Below are 22,632 nucleotides of genomic sequence, written 5' to 3' on the forward strand. Positions count from 1 at the left end.
GGATTGTTGGTGGTGATGATGTCATGACCTTTTAATGGGCCAAAGAACCATATTTAAAATGTTAAGTGTAGGTGTCTGCTCATTAAAGTAAAAGCTTTTTAACCCTCCCTCACTGGTGACTAAGAGTCAAGTATTGAATGCTAAGACCTACATAGTGCAGTTTCCTGGGTATGGGAAAATAAAAAAGAAAACCATAAGAGAAATTACTTCATAATATTGATGATTCATACCATGAAGTTATTTTCTATGATGTTACATCTCAGAAAATGCTGTGTTCACATAGTCTTCAATGGCATGGGTAGATTTTGTTTGATAGCAACAACAATAAACATTGCAGACAGGCTGAAAAATAAGCAGTTCAGTATTTGGTACCTGTGGAAATAAAGGATGATTTGTTGAATTGTTACCTGGGCAGTTAGGCCCCAGTTCATTTAAACATTTAGTGTTAGAATCATAGACTCCTAGAGTTGGAAGGGACCTCAGGAGGTCATCTAGTCCAACCCCCTGCTCAAAGCAGGACTAACCTCCGCTAAATAATCCCAGCGAGGGTTTTGTCAAGCGGCATCTTAAAAACCTCTAAAGATGGAGATTCCACCACCTTTCTAGGTAACCCATTCCAGTGCTACACTACCCTCCTAGTGAAAAACTTTTTCCTAATGTCCAACTTAGACCTCCCGCCATGCAACTTGAGACCATTGCTCCTTGTTCGGTCATCTGCCACCACCGAGAACAGCCTAGCCCCATCCTCCCTGGAACCCCCTTTCAGGTAGTTAAAGGCTGCTATCAAATCCCCCCTCATTCTTCTCTTCTGCAGACTAAACAAGTCTAGTTCCCTTAGTCTCTCCTCATAAGTCTTGTGCTCCAGCCCCCTAATCATTTTTGTTGCCCTCCGCTGTACTCCCTCCAACTTGTCCACATCCTTTTTGTAGTGGGGGCCCAAAACTGTACACAATACTCCAAATGAGGCCTCACCAATGCCGAATAGAGAGGAATAATCACTTCCCTCAATCTGCTGGCAATGCTCCTACTAATGCAGCCCAATATGCTATTAGCCTTCTTGGCAACCGGGGCACGCTGCTGACTCATATCCAGCTTCTTATCCACTGTAACCCCCAGGTCCCTTTCTGCAGAACTGCTGCCTAGCTCGTCGGTCCCCAGTCTATAGCTGTGTAAGGGATTCTTCCATCCAAAGTGCAGGACTTTACACTTGTTCTTGTTGAACCTCATCAGATTTCTTTTGGCCCAATTCTCCAGTTTGTTTAGGTCCTTCTGTATTCTATCCCTACTTTCCAGGGTATCTACCACTCCCCCTAGCTTAGTGTCATCTGCAAACTTGCTGAGGGTGCAATCTACCCCATCTTCCAGATCATTAATGAAGATGTTGAACAAAATCGGCCCCAGCACCAACCCCTGGGGCACTCTGCTTGTGCCCGGCTGCCAGCTAGACATGGAGCCATTGATCACTACTTGTTGAGCCCTACGCTCTAGCCAGTTCTCTATCCATTTTATAGTCCATTCATCCAACCCATACTTCTTTAACTTGCTGATAAGAATACTGTGAGAGACTGTATCAAAAGCTTTGCTAAGGTCAAGGTATATCACATCCACCGCTTTCCCCACATCCACAGAGCCAGTCACCTCTTCATAGAAAGCAGTCAGGTTGGTCAGGCATGACTTTCCCTTGGTGAATTCATGTTGACTGTTCCTGATCACCTTCCTCTCTTCCAAATGCCTTAAAATGGATTCCTTAAGGACCTGCTCCATGATTTTTCCAGGGATTGAGGTGAGGCTGACCGGTCTGTAGTTCCCTGGATCCTCTTTCCTCCCTTTCTTGAAGATGGGTACTATATTTGCTTTTTTCCAGTCATCAGTCTCCAATTGCCACGAGCTTTCAAAGATAATAGCCAATGGCTCTGAAATCACATCAGCCAACTCCCTCAGCACCCTCAGGTGCATTGCATCTGGCCTCATGGACTTGTGTATGTCCAATCTTTCTAAATAGTCTTGGACCTGTTCCTTCAGCACTGTGGGATGTTCACCTCCTTCCCATTCTGTGCCACCCAGTGCAGTAGTCTGGGAGCTGACCTTGTCTGTGAAGACAGAGGCAAAAAAGGCATTGAGTACCTTCAGCTTTCTCCACATCCTCTGTCACTAGGTTGCCTCCCCCATTCTGCAAGGGGCCCACACTTTCCCTAATCTTCCTCTTGTTGGTAACATACCTGTAGAAACCCTTCTTGTTCCCCTTCACGTCCCTTGCTAGCTGCAACTCCAATTGTGCTTTGGCCTTCCTGATTTCATTCCCGCATGTTCGAGCATCATTTTTATACTCCTCCCTAGTCATCTGACCAAGCTTCCACTTCTTGTAAGCTTCTTTTTTGTGTTTAAGTTCACCAAAGACTTCTTTGTTAAGCCAAGCGGGACGCCTACCATATTTGCTATTCTTTCTGCACATCTGGATGGTTTGTTCCTGTGCCCTCAATAAGGTTTCTTTAAAATACAGCCGTCTCTCTTGGATTCCTTCCCCCCCCATATTAGCCTCCCAGGGGATCCTGCCCATCATCTTCCTGAGGGAGTCAAAGTCTGCTTTTCTGAAGTCCATGGGCCGTATCCTGCTGTTCTCCTTTCTTCCTTTTGTCAGGATCCTGAACTTGACCATCTCATGGTCACTGCTGCCTAGGTTGCCACCCACTTCTACTTCCTGTACCAAATCTTCCCTGTTTGGGAGCAGCAGGTCGAGAGAAGCACGGCCCCTAGTTGGTTGCTCCAGCACTTGCACCAGGAAGTTGTCTGCAACAATATCCAAAAACTTCCTGGATTTTTTGTGCTCTGCTGTATTGCTCTTCCAGTAGATGTCAGGGTGATTGAAGTCTCCCATGAGAATCAGGTCCTGTGAACTGGAAACTTTCCCTAGTTGACTGAAGAAAGCCTCATCTACCTCGTCCTCCTGGTCTGGTGGTCTGTAACAGACACCCACCATGATGTCACCCTTAATGTTCTTGCTTCTAAACTTAACCCAGAGACTCTCAACTGGCTTATCTCCAGTTTCATACTGGAGCTCAGAGCAATCATAGAGCTCTCTTACATACAGTGCAACTCCTCCACCCTTTCGCCCCTGCCTGTCCTTCCTGAACAGTTTATACCCATCCATGACAGTGCTCCAGTTGTGTGAGTTACTCCACCAAGGCTGTTATTCTTGACTGTGCCAGGACTTCCAATTCCTCCTGCTTGTTTCCCAGGCTTCTTGCATTTGTGTATAGGCACTTGACATTACTAGCCTATTGCCCTACTTTCTCAGTATGAATCAGGAGGCCTCCCCTGCTGCATCCTCTTCCTTCTGCTTCCTTGTGGTGTCCCACTTCCCCACTTATCTTCGGGCTTCGGTCTCCGTCCCACATCGAACCTACTTTAAAGCCCTCCTCACTAGGTTAGCCAGCCTGTCCGCAAAGATACTCTTCCCTTTCTTTGTTAGGTGAATCCTGTCTCTTCCTAGTAGTCCTCCTTCCTGGAACAACATCCCATGATCAATGAATCCAAAGCCCTCTCTCTGACACCACCTGCGTAACCATGCATTTACTTCCACAATGCGACGGTCCCTACCTGGGCCTTTTCCTTCAACAGGGAGGATGGATGCGAACACTACTTGCACTTCAAACTCCTTTATTCTTCTTCCCAGAGTCACATCGTCTGCAGTGATCTCCTCAAGAGCGTTCTTGGCAGTGTCATTGGTGCCCACGTGGAGAAGTACGAAGGGGTAGTGGTCTGAGGACTTGATGAGTCTTGGCAGTCTCTCCGTCACATCCTGAATCCTAGCTCCAGGCAAGCAGCACACTTCTCTAGTTTTCCGGTCCGGACGGCAGATGGATGACTCCGTCCCCCTTAGGAGGCTGTCCCCGACCACCATCACCCTTCTCATCCTCTTGGGAATGGTGGTCGTGGAACCCCCATCCCTAGGACAATGCATCCCTTGCCTTCTGATCAACAGGATCTCCTTCTGATCCATTCCCTCAGATGAGTCTTCCAAATCGTTCTCCGCTGTAGAACCTGTACAGAGAGCCTGAAAACGATTACTTACCTCTATCTGCATGGTGGGCATGTAGGTTCTCTTTCTTTGGGAGGTCACAGGCTGCCAATTTTCTTCCCCGTTCTTCAGTTTCCCCTGCAGTGCCTTCTCTGAAGTGTTGTTGAAGTGTATTGGTTCCAGTGTATTAGAGAGACAAGGTGGGTGAGGTAACATAAACATGTATATACAAAAAACCTACAAATCGCTGCACTTACCTTAAGAGAGCTAGTAATCACCCCAAATACATCAAGAAATCTGTTATCTACACTGAGGCACTCAGATACCATAGAATATGCTTCAAGGTGAAAGTCTGGGATACACTCCTTAACACACTAAAACCACCTTCACCAAACAAGAACGCTCCACCAGAGTAGATTTCATCGTGGAACAGGCCACCCAAATACCCCTAGAGAAGTTGCTTCAATATAGGGGGGAGAAAGTCTCTGACTGCATACCCCTAATTGTTACCTACCATCATACCCTGGAACCCATATGGGGTGTCATTAAAAAAAATTGCAACCCATATTTGATGTGGATCACATCCTGAAATAAATCTTTCCCATACCCCCTTTTCTGGTCTTTAAACAACACTCTCAACCTTGCCACTCATCATCAGAGGCAAGCTCCCCGCATATCAGGCCACGCCAACTCAAAGCGGCACCAGCCCATGCTGTAACAGGTGCAAAACTTGCAGATGTATCTCCATTGCTACAATGATCAGTACCCCCCCAGAACACAGCTTTCAAGATCCATGGATCCTGCACATGCCTATCAAAACATGTGGTATACATAATTCAGTCCTGATCTACGTTAGTAAATTAGGTCGGTATAAAATGTGAAAATCCACACCCCTGAGCAATGCATTTAAACTGACCTAAGCCTTGGTGTAGATAGTGCTGGGTCGACGGGAGAATTTCCTTTTTGGCCTAGCTACTGTCTCTCAGGGAGGTGAAGTACCTAAGTCAATGGGAGAAGCCCTCCCATTGTCATAGATAATATCTTCACTGAAGTGCTACAGTGGCACTGCAGCACCATTTTAAGTTTAGATAAGCCAAAAGTGCACTAACTGCCTCAATAACAGCTATGTTGGTGAAACGAGATAATCACTATGCTCTTAAATGAACTCTTACTGAAAAATGATAAAGACAGAAACACAATATCACCCATGGGAGAACACTTTTCACAGAGTTATTACTCCATATCTGATCGCTCTGTCCTTGTCCTCAAAGGAAACCTGTACAGCACCTTCAGAAGACAAGCCTGGGAACTTAAATTCATAACTCCGCTAGATACAAAAAATCATGGATTTAATAAAGATACTGGATTTATGGCTCATTACAACAGTCTGTAAGCCACTAACCCTCCTTTGTCCTACAACTGTAGAGATATTAACTGCCCACTTCTCCTTGAATGGTCTCTTGCAACATGTGTTAATTCCTTAACTGTTTCATGCTTTGTATTTTTTAGCTGTGATACTGAATACTTCCCAGATCTGAAGAAGACCTCTGTGTAAACTCAAAAGAATAAAAGATATTACCTCGCCCACCTTGTCTCTTTTTAAACATGTACTTAAGTCCCATAGATTTAAGCATGTGCTTAAAGTTAAGTACATGTATAAGGGCTATGATGCACAGGGCTGCTTTCCAGATCAGGGTGCCTTGATAGTTAGTCAGATATATAGCTATAACCTTTAGCCCTTTTAAAAACTATGGTTAGTTGTAGCCTTCACAGGTTAGAACCAATGTGTCAGGCTTTATTAGTTATATTAGTTATAACTATAATTTAAATAGAAAATGTATTTCATTCCAGTGTAGCAAAATCATTCTTCTGTCTAGTGACAACATACTATAAATTGCTTCAAAGAGCATTAAAATTTGAGTATTGGAACATGTTAAGATGTGAATGAGTGTGAAAATACCTAAACTAAAGAGCAAAAAGCACTTATTAAAAAATGAGTAGTTTGGAAACAGAAACAAAATAACCAGTGAGATGGTGGTGGAACAATTCAGTTCCTGTAGCCCAGTAAAATAGTACATTGCTCTAACTAATGGCAACAATTTTCCATTAGGCAGACTTGTCTGTGTTACTGTAGATTACAAAGGTGGGGTTTTTTATGATTTAGAAGAAGCTGTTTTTCTGCTCTGGAGTGGATCAGAAAATATACCTGCCCAGGAGTAGTATAGAATGGTGGAATCAGAATGAACAGAAAAGTTTTTTTAATTGTAACCCATGTTGTTCCCTTGACATAAAAACTAAAACTTATATAAAATTCTTCTTTAAATGTTCATCATAAATAAACCTACATTTATTGGTGAAATAATTAATAATTTAAAGTACATTGTTTGCCTCACTGCTGGGACATGCAGGTATCTAGTGTGCATGATAGCTAAGAGGATTTTGGTATATTTCCCTTTACAGAAAAAATGAAAAGTTTGGAAATAAAGAAAATTACCTCTGTCTGCTCAGCATATTGTCTGCAAATTTGGTGAAGGCCAAAGCCTTAAATTACCAGTTGCTTTTGGGAGCTTGGAAGGCATAATTTCCTTCCTAAATAGTTTGGAATAGGAGGAGATTTATCATTCAAAAGAGGGCTGGACACACGTTTTTGCTCTCATTGTTTTGTAGTGGGGAGCAGGTGTAAAACAGGTTTGATTTATCCGTGCTGCACTGTAAAAATTCCCACAACAGGTGTTATAGGGCATAGATAACCTCTCAAGAACCTTAGAAATTGAGCATAAGAGGACTGTGCTATTAATCCAGAATGTCTGACTGATTGATTTGTAAGGTATACACTTCTCTGAGCACTATATAAAGAGAATAATAGAATAATAATCTCCATTATCCATGAAGTGCATTAACAGCTTAGAAGTGCACTAGGAAGTATCTTAGGGACAAATCCTAAAGTCCTCACTCTGTTTTTACTCAGTCCTTGCTTGGCAAAACTCCCATTGCAGTCAGTGGGAGTCTTGCTGAGTTTGGGTTTGAGGATTTAGTCAAAAATAAGGAAAACCTGGAATCCCTCCTTTGCCTCAGCTCATTTTACAGAAATATGAAAACATTCTTGGAAAGCCAGTGACTTCCATTTGGGCTCAGTATTCTAAAGTAATCATTTAAATTATGAAGTATCTGGCTTAAAATGTCACCAACAGAAATTCAGAGATAACATGGCAACTAAGATTCTAAATCTACTGTATATTCCTCCAGACAGTAGATAATTTTACATACCAGATGTGCTGCAAAATCACATAATCTGGGGGCTGATTAGAGATCACGTTTTACCCTTAACTCTTGATATTGTAGGTTTTAATCAGTGATGGGGAAACCCCGGGAGGTTCAGAGGTTCCATTCAGGTGTTCATCGAACCTTTTGACCCAGCATGAGATTTGACTGAAGACATCTAGTGAACTGATCCGTCCTCCAAGCAGGTGTTTTTCCTTCCCCTGTGATTACTCCTCTCCCCCCCCCCCCCAGTGTTTCCTTTCCTATAATAGTCTCATCAAAAGTTACAAGTTCTTTCATCCATCCTTAGCCCTCCTTATCTTTTGAAAATCCATGTAGCAATAATACATCTGGCTATTGTTGCTGGACATTTCAAACATTCTGGTATATTTGTGCTTCCTAGAAGTGAGTGCTGGGATTTTTGTGGCATCATTGTTAAATCCCAGAATATGTATACAAAATCAACACATTTCATTCTTGTGATCTAGGACTCATAAGGTACACTCGGGGAGAAGGCTCAGAGTATCAGGATCTTTGAAATGAGCAGCAGACTAAGGACAAGCAGAGAGAGCCTACCATATTTCCAGTGGTAGAAGAAAAAAACATGGGATTAATATTAGATTTGGTGGGGAGTCTATGGGGGGATAGAAGAACAAGATATTATAGTGTGTAAGAAAACAGAGGAATAGATGGAACAAGAAAGGAAGAGTTCAGTTTTGGATTGGGTTTTATTTAAGGACATCAGAAAAGCCAAGAGAGAAATTGGAATAGAGGGGGCAGGTGACAATGGAATAGGACTTTTCTATATCTGAAGAAGTGTTTCAATAAGGCCAGTTCTTATTTTGTCAAACTGCTTTGCTCCTTCTTAATACAATTTTTGTTTCCTTGTTTGTTTGTCTCTTTAAATATTAGCTTAATAATAATATTTATAAAAAGGAGAAACCATTCAGGTGTAAGTATAAACATCTATAAAAAAGGGTAAACTTACTGATAGACAATAATGGCTCTAATCATTGACAGCCTGTAGGTAATGTTGTGTATATAGAAATACTGCCTTATAGGGACATGATTTGGAGTGTCTTATTGCTGTTCCACTGACAATAGAAATAAAGAAAACAAGCAAACCCCTCAATTTAATTCGTCTAGAGGATTCTCTACTTCCTATTTTAAAACTGTAGTGTAGCATTCACTGCTCTTAAAACAGTTGTGGTATCCTATCACGGAGGTGGCCATGATCCAATTGTGGGTGAAGTGATTTCTGTACAGGCTGAAGATGAGAATTGTGTACATACTTTGCTGAAGCCCTTTAGGATGAAAAGTACTATGAAGAGATTGAAGGTACATTTTAGAAGTTTTAACCATTTTGAAAGATACGATTTTGAAAGTCTCTCTCTAAAAATAAAACGATCATATTCTGCAGCCCTTATTCAGGCTGAATGGTAGTCCTACGTGTAGAAAGGATATTTTTTAGGGTTAAGTGCTATTTAATGTGAGTTAGAGATGCAGAATCAAATAAACCCCATAGTGGGAGTATAATTAGAAAGAGTAAAAAATTTCAAAATAGTAAAAGTTCTAAGTCTGCCCACTGAATAGAAATATATCATTTACCAGACCTCATTCAGCTAAATAATCCTATGATAGTTGTCCAACAGACTGTAATATTTGATCTGCTTTATAGGCCTTGAAATATGTTAAATACTTTTGATAAACAATCTATTCCATCTTGTATTTAGCTGTGACACTCTGAGTATGTTTCCCATACCTGAATAAGAGGCTCAAAAGTTGTCTGTCTCGTCAACAGGAGTTGGTCCAGTAAAAGATATTAGCTCATCCACTTTGTCTCTGTAATATCCTGTGACCAACACGGCTACAACACTGCATACAGTATCTCAGTATGTTCAATTATGCCAGATACCAAAACACAGATTATATTACAGATTAATTGCCATTTTAAAAAGCAAAACTGAGCTATTTGAATCATATTTGTAAGCATAACCTCCTATCTTCCTCCTCCCCCCAACTTCCAAATCAGTACTTTTTTATTTTGTTTCATTTGGATAATTTTCAAAGGCACATTTCTCTGGAAAAAATGTTTTAAGTGAATTTGTTCTGAGACTGAGTGTACCAACATTCAGCCTGATGGACAATTTTATAGACTAGTGGTACTGTAATTCTTTAGAAGAAAACAACAGTATCAAAAAGAATAATATTTCTGTCATTAATAATAGCTTTATTTTGTGCTGCTGTAATCTGCAATATAGAACTGTAGTTTTTCTGTGTGCCTGGAATACAAGAGTATCTTTTAAAAATACTTGAATATAGAAAGTTGAAAAAAAAGAAGTTTAAATTAACTTTTCCTTTGAAACCCTTTCTAAAATTGTTCTTTTGATATCAGGGTCAATCTTTATTTCTCAGGTGTCATAACTAAACATGGTTGAACTATTTGTTAGAAACAATTTATTCATTGATTATAGCCCTCTTTTCTGTTAGCAAATTGTCTGTGAATAGATAATAACTTTTTACGTATTTGTTAGTTATTCTTAACGGTTCAAATAGATTTTGCAAATGTATTTGAACTTATGGGTTATTCATGACCTGTTCATAACAAATCCTCTTTCAGCATCTGATATTAGGATTTCCCTGTTTTAGTAGTTAGTTCCCTGTTACATCGTATAGCATGTGTTCTCAGATTTGATCACTTTACCTTTATATATTCTGATTCACAAAATTATCTGTATTCAGGTCAGCACTTCAGTATTTACATTAACTTTAAGCATTTGTTTTCAATGGGACTTAAACTACTTTAAACAAGGATCATGCTACTACTCAGTTGTTGAGATTCTACAGGATGATGTGCAAATAAATAATTGTGAGAGAGCTACGCATATTGTATTATAGGATATATAGGTCTTAAAATAACTGTTTTCCCCTCACATTTTACTGTAAAAATATTTTCAGTTTCTGTTACAAAAATTGTTTAGTCTCAGAAGTGAAAGTAGCATACCCAAGATAAACAAAATACAAGGAAACTGTCCATAACCAAGTTGGAAATTAACAATATACTTACCTTTTGTAGAAAAGGTGACATAAATACTCTGTGTTTTTGCAGCTCCCTTCCCATAGCATAGAAGTGATAGACTAAGGCAGAGTTTCTCAAACTGGGGGTCCCAACCCAAAGGGGGGGTCATGAGATGGTATGGTATCGCCACCCTTACTTCTGTGCTGCTGGCTGCAGCGCTGCCTTCAGAGCTGGGCAGCTGGAGAGTGGCAGCTACTGGCGAGTCCACCCAGCTCTGAAGGTAGTGTCACTGCCAGCAGCAGCAGCACAGAAGTAAGAGTGGAAACATGGTTATGGTATGGTATTGCTGTACCGCCACTCCCCCTCCAACTTCTCCTTCTCCCCCGCCCCCCTCCCCGCCAGCAATGTCCTCTATTTGGGAATTTGAAATATATTAACCTTACTTTATAGTTTTTGAAAGGCTTCAGTGCTTTTGACTGCAGGGATAATGATTGCATGCTTCATTTAGTGCTCCTATGAGTATGTACAGTAATTTGCTATCACTTTGTTTGCACCGGGTGGAGGAGGGCAGTGATCACAGCCTGAAATATTTTCAAAGGGGTGTCCAGCAGAAAATGTTTTAGAACCCCGGACTAAGAAGTAGAGCTTATATCATGCATTGGCTTTTGGGGTGTTCTTGATGCTGCTTGAATGGAACCAGGTTGGATCCATTTATGGTATTAGGTGTTACTCTTAAAAATGGGTTTTCATCTTACTGCACTGTGTTACAGGATATGGCGATGACACCATTTAGGTGAAGAGTTGTGAAATTATGACAGTACATGTGAAGTTGGTTAAATCTGAAAATAAGGGGAATTTTTGTGCACAATGCATAGCTTTTGTGTTTGCAGAGACGGAAATAAAGAGTGAATGTCATCCAGTTAACTTTTAGCAATGCTAGGCCAGCTGTTTTTTAAAATTCTAAATAGATCACTAAACACTTAAAACAAAATAAAAGTTTATACACATGAGAGATTAATTATAAGCAGGTGTATAAACAACAGTTGGAATGTTTTATACACCTCATAACTATATTTACGTAAATATAAATTCACTGTCATTTATTGTCCAACTCTTCAGCTGGTGTAAATCAACATAGCTGTTTTCCCATAGAGTATTGAAGTCAATGGAGCTATGCCGATTTACACCAGCTGGCTCTAATTCTTTAGTCAGACTTTAATCTATTAGTGGGTAATTCTGTTTGTGAAGATGACCTGCATTAGTGTCAGTGAACTATTTATTCTGTACTCCTCAAGGTGGAAATTGACTCCACTTTATCTATATCAATCTTCTTGTAGGTCAACACGCGTTTTGTGCAAGTGTTCTTTCTTTGGCTTTGTGAGTGTGAAAAACAAGACCTTTTTGCAGATGGGGCATTGTTCTTCATATCCATTAATAGATGTCAGTGCATGCCTCGGGCAGGGTTAACAAACACCAATCATGGAATCACATTCCATCCAGCCTGATAGACTGCGGCTTCTAGGTTTCACACATGGTCAGCATATGCTGTTATGCAGAGCAAGTCTGGACTGTTTAGCGCTAACTTATAATTATTATTATTGCTCTGAATTTGCCCAGTTTAATTTTTAAAAATCCTCAGTTTTAACTATGATTGGGGGAATTCTTCCCCTAACCTCTGCTGATCCTAAAGCATGCGACTGAAGTCTGAGACACAGACGCTGATGCTCATTTAAAAAAAAAAAAAAAATCTGCCAGTTAATGGCCTAGGATGAGATGTTGATGAATATTGATGTGGATCTTGTATTTTCAAGTAAGTGTGTATTACACATAATATAAAAGGAAAATCTTGTGAGCTTCTGTGAATTTCTGCAAGGGTTTGTGTGTGTGGGGAGGGATATGGTGGGTGGAGAGTATTTGATGGCAACATATAGAAATGTGTGGCTGTTAATTATCAGCTTTCCCTATTTCACCTCAGGTAAATGGGAATAAATGTGGAGAGTCAGATGGCGAGTGTTGCTGCTGGATAGAACTAATATGAACAGAAGTAATTGGGAATTGAAATTCACATGAGCACATGTCCACAAATCAGCCTAGCAAAGAGGCTGGCATTGTCTCAGACGTTATGGTTCTACAGTCTGGATAAAGAATCTGTGTGGAAACCCAAATTGACGTTAGTATCTGCTTAGGTGTGGTATCCTGAGTTTATGTGACTCAGGTCATCAATACTGAAGTTTAGTGTGTAAGTCCTAAGTACTGCCTCTGACAGAATGATAACTCCTCCTCTACTCTCCCTCCTCCTTCCCCCTCCATCTTCCTCAGTAAGTTAAATGGCCCCAGCAATGAAAAAATCAATAAACAGGTAGAGGCTGCAGTTGCTGGGGTTAAAACTATCAGAGCTGGGAGAAGCTAAGGATGGGAGTCTGACCTTTTTGGGATCCACGCTCTGACATATTGCACTCATGAGGGTACCCCTTACTACCCTCTTACTTTATTGGTCTCATGTCTTTGGCATCATGGCTGTGTCACTGAAGCCCCACAGACCAGAAAAGTGCTTCACTTCACAGGCTGTAACAGAACAAAAATTCTTAGAGCTCAAGAGGAGGGTCAGGTGTGTATACTTTGAACTGAAGTTCTTTTTCAAATGCAGACTTAGAGAAAGTACAGTTTTATTTAAAGGAATGAAAAATGTCCATGTCGTCAATAGGCAGTGTGGAAAGGATGTGAAGTTAAGTGGGTAAAGGTGTTGGAGTACTTGAGCATCCCTGGAGTGCTCAGATTTATAGGTGGGAAATAAATGTTGATTTGTTTATTTCTCCCGCCCTCTTACGTTTTCTCAGGAAAGAGCAATTAGTTTCTATTTTTTTATGATTGCATTATCATTGCATATATATCTTTCTGCAGTGCTGGCTATAAAAAGACAATATAGGACCCAGCTGTACAAATAAACATAGTTGTAAGTGTGAGGAGGAAATAATAGTAAACGGAGCAAACACATTTTTGGATAGATTACTTAATACTACTTAATATTACTTAATAATAAGTGATTCTCAACCAGGGGTACCCCTGAGGATACACAGAGGTCTTCCATGGGGTTACATCAACTCATCTAGCTTTTTGCCTAGTTTTACAGGCTACATTAAAAAGCACTAGCGAAGTCAATACAAACTAAAATTTCATACAGACAATACTTGTTTATACTGCCCTACATACCATACACTAAAATGCATGTACAATATTTATATCCCAATTGATTTATTTTACAATTATATGGTAAAAATGAGAAAGTAAGCAATTTTCAGTAGTAGTGTGCTATGGTACTTTCATATTTTTATGTCTGATTTTGTAAGCAAATAGTTTTTAAGTGAGGTGAAATGTAGGAATATGTAAAACAAGTCAGATTCCTGAAAGGGGTTCAGTAGTCTGAAGAGGTTGAATGTCAGTGACTTAATAAACAGGTGGGTTTTTTTTTTTTTTTTTTTTTAAAGTTGTCCGTATTTTTAAGTCAAGTGCCACTGGTAGTTGCTTTGATGTAGCCATTCTTATGAAGCACTGAGATTGTGAAAGTTTCTTCAGGGCTGAGTGGTTTTTAATGGAATTAGCATAGAATGTGCTATTTGAGGACATTATACATACCCACAAGAGAAAACAAAATGGGACATATTACTTTTCTGCTCAAATTCACCCCTTTGTCTTTCATTTGGCAGCGTCTCTGACGTAATGTCACCAATACAAACCTCACTGTGCTGGCTGTCATTTGTTCAGTGTGGAGGGTCACTTTCAACCCTCAGTAGTGCTCGCTTCTAAACATATTCCTTGGATTAAAAACCAAATGCCAAGTTATCTTTGCTCTCTCTTTCTCCCCAATTCCCCTCTCTTTAAATAAGTTGTCTGTCTGTTGGTTTTAGCATGTAGCATAATATGCCATATCTGTTGGCAGTTTATCAGAAGGGTTTGTGTTGTCATTATTGTTTAACAAAAAATAAAATGTCTACGATGGCAAGAGTGATTGATAACCAGGGGAGAAAGGATGAATTCCAGAAGGAAGGCAAACTATATAAACCAGCACTGTGATCTTGAAGCCCACTTTAATGCTGTTCTGTTCTATATTGTGCCACTGTGCTGTCTTGTCTTTGATTCCCTTCCTTTCCCCCCAGTCCAAATAGTATGCCATATTTTGCTGCCAGTGCAGGAAGGCAGCAGGAATAAGAGGTGAGATTATGTCCCTGGCACATTTGTACAAAATGAAATGCAGGCAGGAAGACCGTCTAGGGTTTTACTGCAAATGCGATAGGTTGTTGCAGTCTGTTGTAAAACTGTAATTTGAAGTCTGATGAATTCTCAAGTGCAAGGACCTGATTCTGCTCAGCTGTGTAATTGTGATGGAAGCGGGCCAAGAGGCAGAGGCACAATCTTTTGGGTGCCTGGCTTCTCGTGGAAGTCTGACGATTGCAGAGCAGCTTTAGTTAAGTGCATGTGACCACATCTTATTCTGATCAGCTGTATCATAGCAAAGACATGTAACTGTCATAATCTAACAGTTAGCCCGACATCCTTTCCCACTGTTTAATTACCCCCCAATAAATGATGATTGAATAGAGGACTTAATGACGAGTATAACTTTCACTCTGCTTCGTATACTTAAATTGCCTCCTTGTCTAGGCATCATTTTGTGGCATTGCTTCAAGAACAGCCTTGATCATTTTCCCTATTTGTTCTGTCAGTCATTATTTTGTCTCCTGTATAGTGTTTTCTCATAATATTTGAACTTCTCCTAACTTGTGATATTGTAACATATTGAACTGAAAGGTCATGGTCAAATCTTCATTACTTTCATTTTTGTTTGTATGCTTTCTGAGGTTGGTAATACACTTTTAGATGCTCTGAAATGTCATGTCTTTCGCTATACTCTTCTTAGCATCTGGAAAATGGTGAATATTCTTCTAGTTTGAATGGAGCTGAAATTAAAATAGCTCTTTGATTACTTCATTGTGCATCAGAATTAATGATGATGTCAGCACAGCTATGTGAACAGAATTTATTAAATGTTGTGACAAAGCCAGTAAAGGGAGCAGAAAAGCATTAAAACAGGTTATTTATGGGTGCCACAAAAATAGCAGCTCTAAAATAAATTCACAGCAATAAAATTATGTACTTAACCCCGCAACCACAAGACTTTCCCGATCACGTAGAAATTTTAAGGTAGATCAAATATGAAACTTGAACTGTTTAAAAGAACAAAGAATAAACTAACATAGATTTTCTTGTTGTGAACTACCATGCTTCCATCAGAATTCAATGGAAGTATGGGTTTAATTTTGGATGTTAAAAAGGTTTTGAGTAAATCTGTTCCTTAGTTGATTTAAGGCACTGGTTATGTGTTGATTGTGTCATTACAAGTAACACAGCATACCTGTAAAAGGGATCAGTGATGCTTTGTGTAGATACATGCATCGAACACATTTGAAAGGACATCAAAATGTTGTCATAGTAGACATCAATGTCTCTCCAAAAAGGTTTTAATTTTGTGTAAAATTGTACTGCATTATTTCATGCAAAAATACCCAAATATACACTCAACCCCCCAAAACAAAACAAAAAACCACCCAAAAGAAAAACTCTACTGGGTGGTTTCTCAAGAAGCCCAGCTAGTTTGTTGGTTTGTTCTTTCTTTCTTTTCCCCTCTCCTGTTACATTTATTCTGAAAATTTGTTGGTTCACTGACCCCGATTCACTCTTGCCCTGCACTTTGGGGTAGTCTGTAACACCAGGGCAAATGGGTGTTTAACGCTGTTCTGATTTGGGTAGCATCCACTTTGCATACGCGTTAACAGCTATGCAAAGTGCAAGGCTACGGAGAATCAGAATGCCACCCTCTGCAGTTGACTACTTCTGGGGCTATAATCAGGACTAGAGTTTCATCATTCATAGTTACAGCACTTACTTGAACTAAATTCCTGTTAAAATTATAAGACCTTCCATCCGTTTGATAGAACAAATTCTGAGTGAGGGAAGGGATGACGCTGTCGAAGGAAATATTTCCTGTGTACTCGGTTTGAAATAGAAGAGCTACTAGTAGAATTTGTACTAATGCAGCTTTTTATCCATCTATATGATAATTGGCAATTAATGTCAGTTGTGCTGTTTTGTAAACCACGTTTTTATATTGTTTATTTAAAGAAGGAAAGAAAGTGACAGAGCAGCATGCAAAATGCTATTTCAGTGTAAATGTCTAGTTAAAAAAATCATTTCTTATTTCAGTAGCCAACAAAGTTACTAAATTCAAGGTGAGGCTTGCATAAGCTTCAGAATTTATAATTGTGAAAAAATGCATGTGCACAGACTGCGTGCTTGCATTTGCATTAACGGATAAACTGCACTAGAATTATGTTCAAAACATTTTTGTCAGCATCATGTTTGTGTTTAAATTGTCATTCAGTTTTTTCACCATGTCCTGAATTGCTGGTTCTAAGGATTAAAAACAAAAACAGGAGGCATCTGAGAAATTAAGTATCTTATATCTGTTGTTTCTCCAAACTATTCTATAGTGGTATCAGCGTAAGTTTTGTTTAATGAACTGGGTATGTGCAGGTTATGGAGAAGTTTGGGGTTAGAAGCTACTTAACTGTCTTTGTCTTCATAATGCCTCTTATCACCTTACTGCCTATTAGGTAGCTCAGTAGCATGTAAGTTTCCATGGCACTGTATGAATATCACCTGACAAAAAATAAAGGTCAGTTGTTTGGAGGATAGCCATGTGTAGCTGTGTGTAAGAGATGTCAATAATGCCATTTGTCTTTTTTTTACGCTAAGAGGAATATTTGCAGAACCCTCTTGGCTGTCTTTTCCCCCCTACCTCATGCCCATATTAAATTTTGGGACAAAGTAGGCATGGCTGCTTTCTTCTTAAGCTAGCTCGTGATCCTGTCTTGGGTCTGCGCACATGAACCACGCCCTTACGGCCTCTAATTGGGCACAGAGGGTCCACGTGAACCCCAGTGCACGATCAGAGCCAAAGTGAGGAAAAGTAAAAGAACATTTCTAGTTTTGGGAGATATGGTAGGAAAGCATAAGATTTACTTTCTGAGCTGAAAGGAACAACAGAAGTGGGGGAGGAGAAAGATGCTTGTTATAACATAAACACAGACTGCTGTTTTCCCCATAATTTTTCAGAACATCTTTGTCAACTAATTCCACCTCCCCTCTGTGTGTTGCAGCATACCACATGCACTTGGCTAACAGGAGCAGATAAATGTTTTTATTTAAAGCAAAACCTTTGTCTTACTCTACTATCTGGCTTTACACTAATAATAGTAGTTTTGCAGCTGGTAAATGTCATGTTCCCTTTGGATTCAGTTTAGGGTTTTTGAGGAGCTGTTTCATCTTCTAGTTTTGAGGCCTCTGAGATGATAGATTAGTATCGCCAGTTACTAATCTGCATACTTAACCTTTTCATACAAGAAGTGTCCTTTCTCTCTTTGTTTTCCCTGTCTGAGTGTAATATGGCAATTGAAGAAGGGAGGGAGAATGTAGTCTAATATACTCTGATATACACATTGGAAATTACGTAACCTCTTTGGTAAAATCAAATAAGTTTCTGAAATCCAGTGAGCCTCTGTTCCACTTAGCTTGGACTCACATTTTGGTTACTAGATCCCTCAGAATATTACAGGAGAGGGAATAAATGTCCTGTCTGCTTCCTACCACTCTAATATCCACTCTGTCTCCTTTTCAGTATTGCTGTTACTATATTTATGGAGGGAAGAGACTTCACTCAGTTGCTTGATAAAATATCTGGTATATGTTTTTCCTGAAGTAGGTTCATTGCTGTGCCAACAATATCAGCTGAAGACCAATTTACACCACTTTAAACATGTGCCATCTTCTTCCTTTTTTAGACATTTAAATGTAAATGCTTTTTGGAGCTAGCAAACATTTATGCAATGAAAGTACAGATGCTGGAGGGAAAAGTGATTAAAAAAGATACCAAGAGAAAAAAACGACTTAACTGTGCACTTCAGCTGCAAATGTGCTTTGCAGTTAGTGTTTCCTTCAAAGTTTTCCATTTCCAGCTGTCCATATTAGTGGCATGGGAGTAACTGAAGAGCTTGAAAAAGACCATCTTATCCATCACTTGTAGAGGCAGAAGTAAGGTCAGCCAGTGCTTAATTTGTGCTGGGGCTGAGCCCCGGCACCTCTAGGCTTGGCAGTTCATAGCCCCAGCACCTCTGGAATCCCAGCCAGCAGCTGTTGCTCTCTGGCTGCCCAGCTCTGAAAGCAGTGCCACCGCAGTACAGAAGTTGCTAGCTAATGATTTAGGTAAATGTGAATTTGTTTGAAATGGCTGTAGTTCAAAAAGACTTTTCTGTTTTACAGGAGGAAATCATGGGGCTGTGCATTGGCTAGAATTATACAGATATATCAGGCTTTGATGCGTGTGTAGGTTTTTTCCTTTAAAATCTATTTTATTGAAGCAAAATTATTGTACGTATATGAAAAAATATAGTTTGCTCTGAATATTTCCTTGGAGGACTAGCCCATCATTGCTTTTCTCTGAAATTAGGTAGAAGGACCCAGATGGCAGATTTCAAGCCCATCAGGTATTTAAAATATGCCTCTCAGCTGAAAAGAAGTATTATAGTTAAATCTGTCGTTATCCCTTTATCATTTTGTGGTACACTTGACAACTGTAGCAGTCAAAGAAAGAAGCCACAAGTAATGATGAGCAGTCAGCCTGAAGTGGAATGGGTCACTGTTTGGTTGCAGTAGTTGCCACAGGGAAAGCTGACATCCATTGACAGACTTACAGATGTTGGTTTATGGAATATTTAAATGTTACAGGGTGGGCTCATGTGGAGGGGTTGAATTTCTTCTCAGAGCTTCTTCCACAAACCATGCCAGGCATTAGAGAGGCAAAGTAAGTGACACTTGCTAAACCTCCTCCCCTGAATGTCTAAAGAATCTTCAGTAATAACTATATAAAGGAACGCATCTGGGCCACTGCCTTGCGCTGCATTTCTCATCTGGCTCTCATTCAGAACTGTCAGGTTAGGCTGAATGCTGATAATTCATATCCCAGCATCCTTTTATCTGAACATAGCGATATCTCCTCTGTGTACTTTGGCAGCGGCATTACACTGCTTTTCAAATATCTTTAAAAAGCAATTCAGGCTTTTCTTGCATCTTGACAAAGTGTTGCCAGTAATGAAGAAAAAGTAAATGTCCTTGTGCTGCTGTAGTAAATTTAAGTACTTTTAGCCAAATCACCTTGCAACACAGAAGTGATTACTGCTGGATTTGGCCGGGATTGGTGATTTTGTGTGTGTGTGTCTGTGTAGATATGTATAGTGAGACTGGTTTGGTGAGGCTAGTGCAGTTTTCTTTTTCTTTTCCTCTTTTTCCTTAATTTTAAATAAATTAAAAAAAAAAACCCTGTGTGTTCAGAAAAGCACAGGAGAAAATAGATTTTAACGTAGTGTACATTAGCAAGAAGATAATTCTACAATTTGAGGAAGTGTGAGTGGACCACCTTTTCAAAAGGCAAAAGTGGGACACTTACAGGGCCCCTCTGTGACCCTGCCCCTGCTCCTCCTCTTCCCTCCCAAGGCCCTGCCCGCTGGCCAGGCTGGAAGCGGGAGCTGGGTAAGAGCTGCCCAGAGAGCTGCTGTGTTGAACTCTGAACCCTCCACCTGCTCTGGGAAAGGGGCTAGGGTGCCTGAGAGCAGCGTGTCACTGCCTCCCCCCCGGGGCACACCACCCAGAGCAGGTGGAGGGTCCAGGGATCCCCACAGCAGGCCACGTGGTGAAGAGGGGCCTAAGGCTCATCCCAGCACCATCCCACTGAGAAGAGGCAGATGCCACCCCTGAGTCTCGGGCAGGCACGGAATGCTACCGCAGGGAATCTGGGACAAATGCTGTCCTGAATCATTCAGCCTGGAACAGGGACCTGAAATCTGTATTTCAGGACTATCCTGCCCAGTTTGGGATGGGTGGTCACTCTAGTGATCATGATATTGCATAAGCAGGTGCTATTCTGCTGATGTCAACAGAGTATCATCCATTTACAGCAGGAGTGAATTTGGCCAGGATTATTTTAAAAAGTGAATGATGTGGCTGAATGAAATAAAGCGCAAGTAATGACATAATCATCATAGAAAGAGAACTCTGTAGCGAAGTATCCTGAATTAACGCTATCTTTTGTCTGCATGTTTTATTTAATTTTAGATTCCAGAGGGGTGACTACCACATTGATGTCTGCATCAATGATTATTTGGATGTGTTCTGCCCTCACTATGAGGATTCGGTGCCAGAAGATAAGACTGAACGCTATGTTCTTTACATGGTGAACTTCGATGGCTACAGCTCTTGTGATCACACCTCCAAAGGATTCAAGAGGTGGGAATGTAATCGGCCTCACTCCCCGAACGGACCGTTGAAGTTCTCAGAAAAATTCCAGCTGTTCACTCCCTTCTCACTAGGATTTGAGTTCAGGCCAGGCCGGGAATATTTCTACATCTGTGAGTATATGGAGATTTGTCATTGTTGCATAACAGATGTAAAAAAACTGGGTTAATTTTTTCACCTGTGTTTTATGGAAATGCAAAGGACTGGCCTATATGTGTGGCAGATGTCTCTTAGAAAATGCAGACTTCAGGATCCCCAGATTCATTAGGTGGGAATCTAGAGTAAAAATGAGATTAAAAGCACAGTTTCTTTTCGCCATATGAAATAGCATGTCATCCCGTTCAGTGAACCCTTGCTGACTTTTAAAGCTAAAGATACTACTCTAGTTTTTCAAACACTTTGAAGTAGCGTGGTTTCCTAAAAAATCGTTAGAGGAAAACAATTAACTTTGTATACATAGGTCCCTAAATGTTCTTACTCGTGTGCTTGAACTATCCCTGCTATCATCATCATCAGAGGGGGAAATGCTGTATATCCTGAAGATACTATAGCTTCACATACCAACAGTCCAACATTGTTTGAAGTAATGTCATCTCAGGTTGAAAACTTCATGCATGAAGCCAAAGAGAACTTTATTCAGAGCCCCTGTTTCTTTAAGGGTGAGGGATGTGGAATGCAGTGGAAGCAGGTTCCAAGCAAATTAGCATGAATGAGCTCCCACACCTTCACCAGTAAGTGATTGTGAATGCTGTGTACTGTGAGCTCTGTTTCAAGGAGATCTGTATGAATACTGCTTTGGGCACCAGAGATGAGGAAGGCAGGAAATTTAGAGAAGAGGCAGGGTAACTTCTGGGATTAAAGGAACAAAAATATCAGGAGGCTAAAACTGGAAAGTTGAGCTAACTGGGATGTCATGATCTCAACCATGCTGAATAGCTGTCACTCCTTCAGAAATCTTGTTTGACTAATACTCCAACAAAGATCTCATTTAATCAATTTGTTATGTACCTGAAGTCTCCAGTTTCCTAACAAGCTTCAAGTATTACAACTACAATATTTTCCTATGTTTTCAGTGTCAGACGGGGGAGTTAAAAGCTTTAAACAGGCAGTAGGTCCCAATAAATATTGCCTTTATGTCTGTAGATGCTCTTTCTACTGTGAAACAGTCATTCCACCTCATTTCACTAGAGAAACTGAATACATAGCATTCCTATTTTTCAGCCTCATTTCTTCAGCATTGAGATTTTTTCCTTTTTAAACCTACAGGGAAATGTACTCCTAGTGAATTGTTTTCAACTTCCTTCCTCCCCATCAAATAAAGTTTTATAATAAGAGGGATTTCAGCAACACAAGAATACTACCTTGCTCTCTCTCTTATTCAGTAGAGTACTAAAAAAAATTGAAATGTAACAGTTTTATTATTTCAGTACTGATTCCCTGAGATAGTCATAAGAAAACATGTTAAAACCTGATGCTATTTCACATCCTGTAAGTAAATAAAAATGGGAATCATAGCTATATGGTATTATATGGTATATAATGTTGTAGAATAAATGAATTTACATTGTTTGGGTCACTTGATTCATGAAAACCGGCCATTAACTTCAGAAGGAGTTTTATGTCACTATAGATTGTAAAATCAAGCCCTGTCTAAGCACCAGGTTTGTCCTTTGGGTGAATGTTTTCCTTCTTAAAAATCCTGTTGAGGAAAGGAATGAATTGCAATTTGCATCATGTGATTGCTTTGCAATAAAATGCTGTATAAGTACTATACCACACAATTTGTTCAAACCTCCTTATTCACTTTTTAGATTTAAAACATGAAATAAAAATGAAAACCAAACAAGAATGTAAAGAAATCTCAACTTGGTCTAACTAGCTAATAGCCTGATTATTAGAAAATACAAAATCCACTGAGCTTTATAAACAAGAC

At 40.0% G+C, this 22,632-nt stretch overlaps 1 protein-coding gene across 1 annotated transcript in view; it reads left to right on the forward strand.

Annotated features, from left to right (window-relative positions):
- The window catches only part of EFNA5 (ephrin A5), a 242,458-nt gene that overhangs the window by 174,525 nt on the left and 45,301 nt on the right, over positions 1-22,632 (forward strand). The window contains exon 2 of the mRNA XM_067568708.1: positions 20,520-20,812. Coding sequence (XP_067424809.1) covers positions 20,520-20,812 — 293 coding nt within the window. The remainder of the gene's footprint in view (positions 1-20,519; positions 20,813-22,632) is intronic.

Source organism: Emydura macquarii, unplaced genomic scaffold (assembly GCF_026122565.2).
Source record: "Emydura macquarii macquarii isolate MOO-44397 ecotype Brisbane River unplaced genomic scaffold, CSIRO-AGI_Emac_v2 contig_2897, whole genome shotgun sequence".
Lineage (NCBI taxonomy): Eukaryota > Metazoa > Chordata > Testudines > Chelidae > Emydura > Emydura macquarii.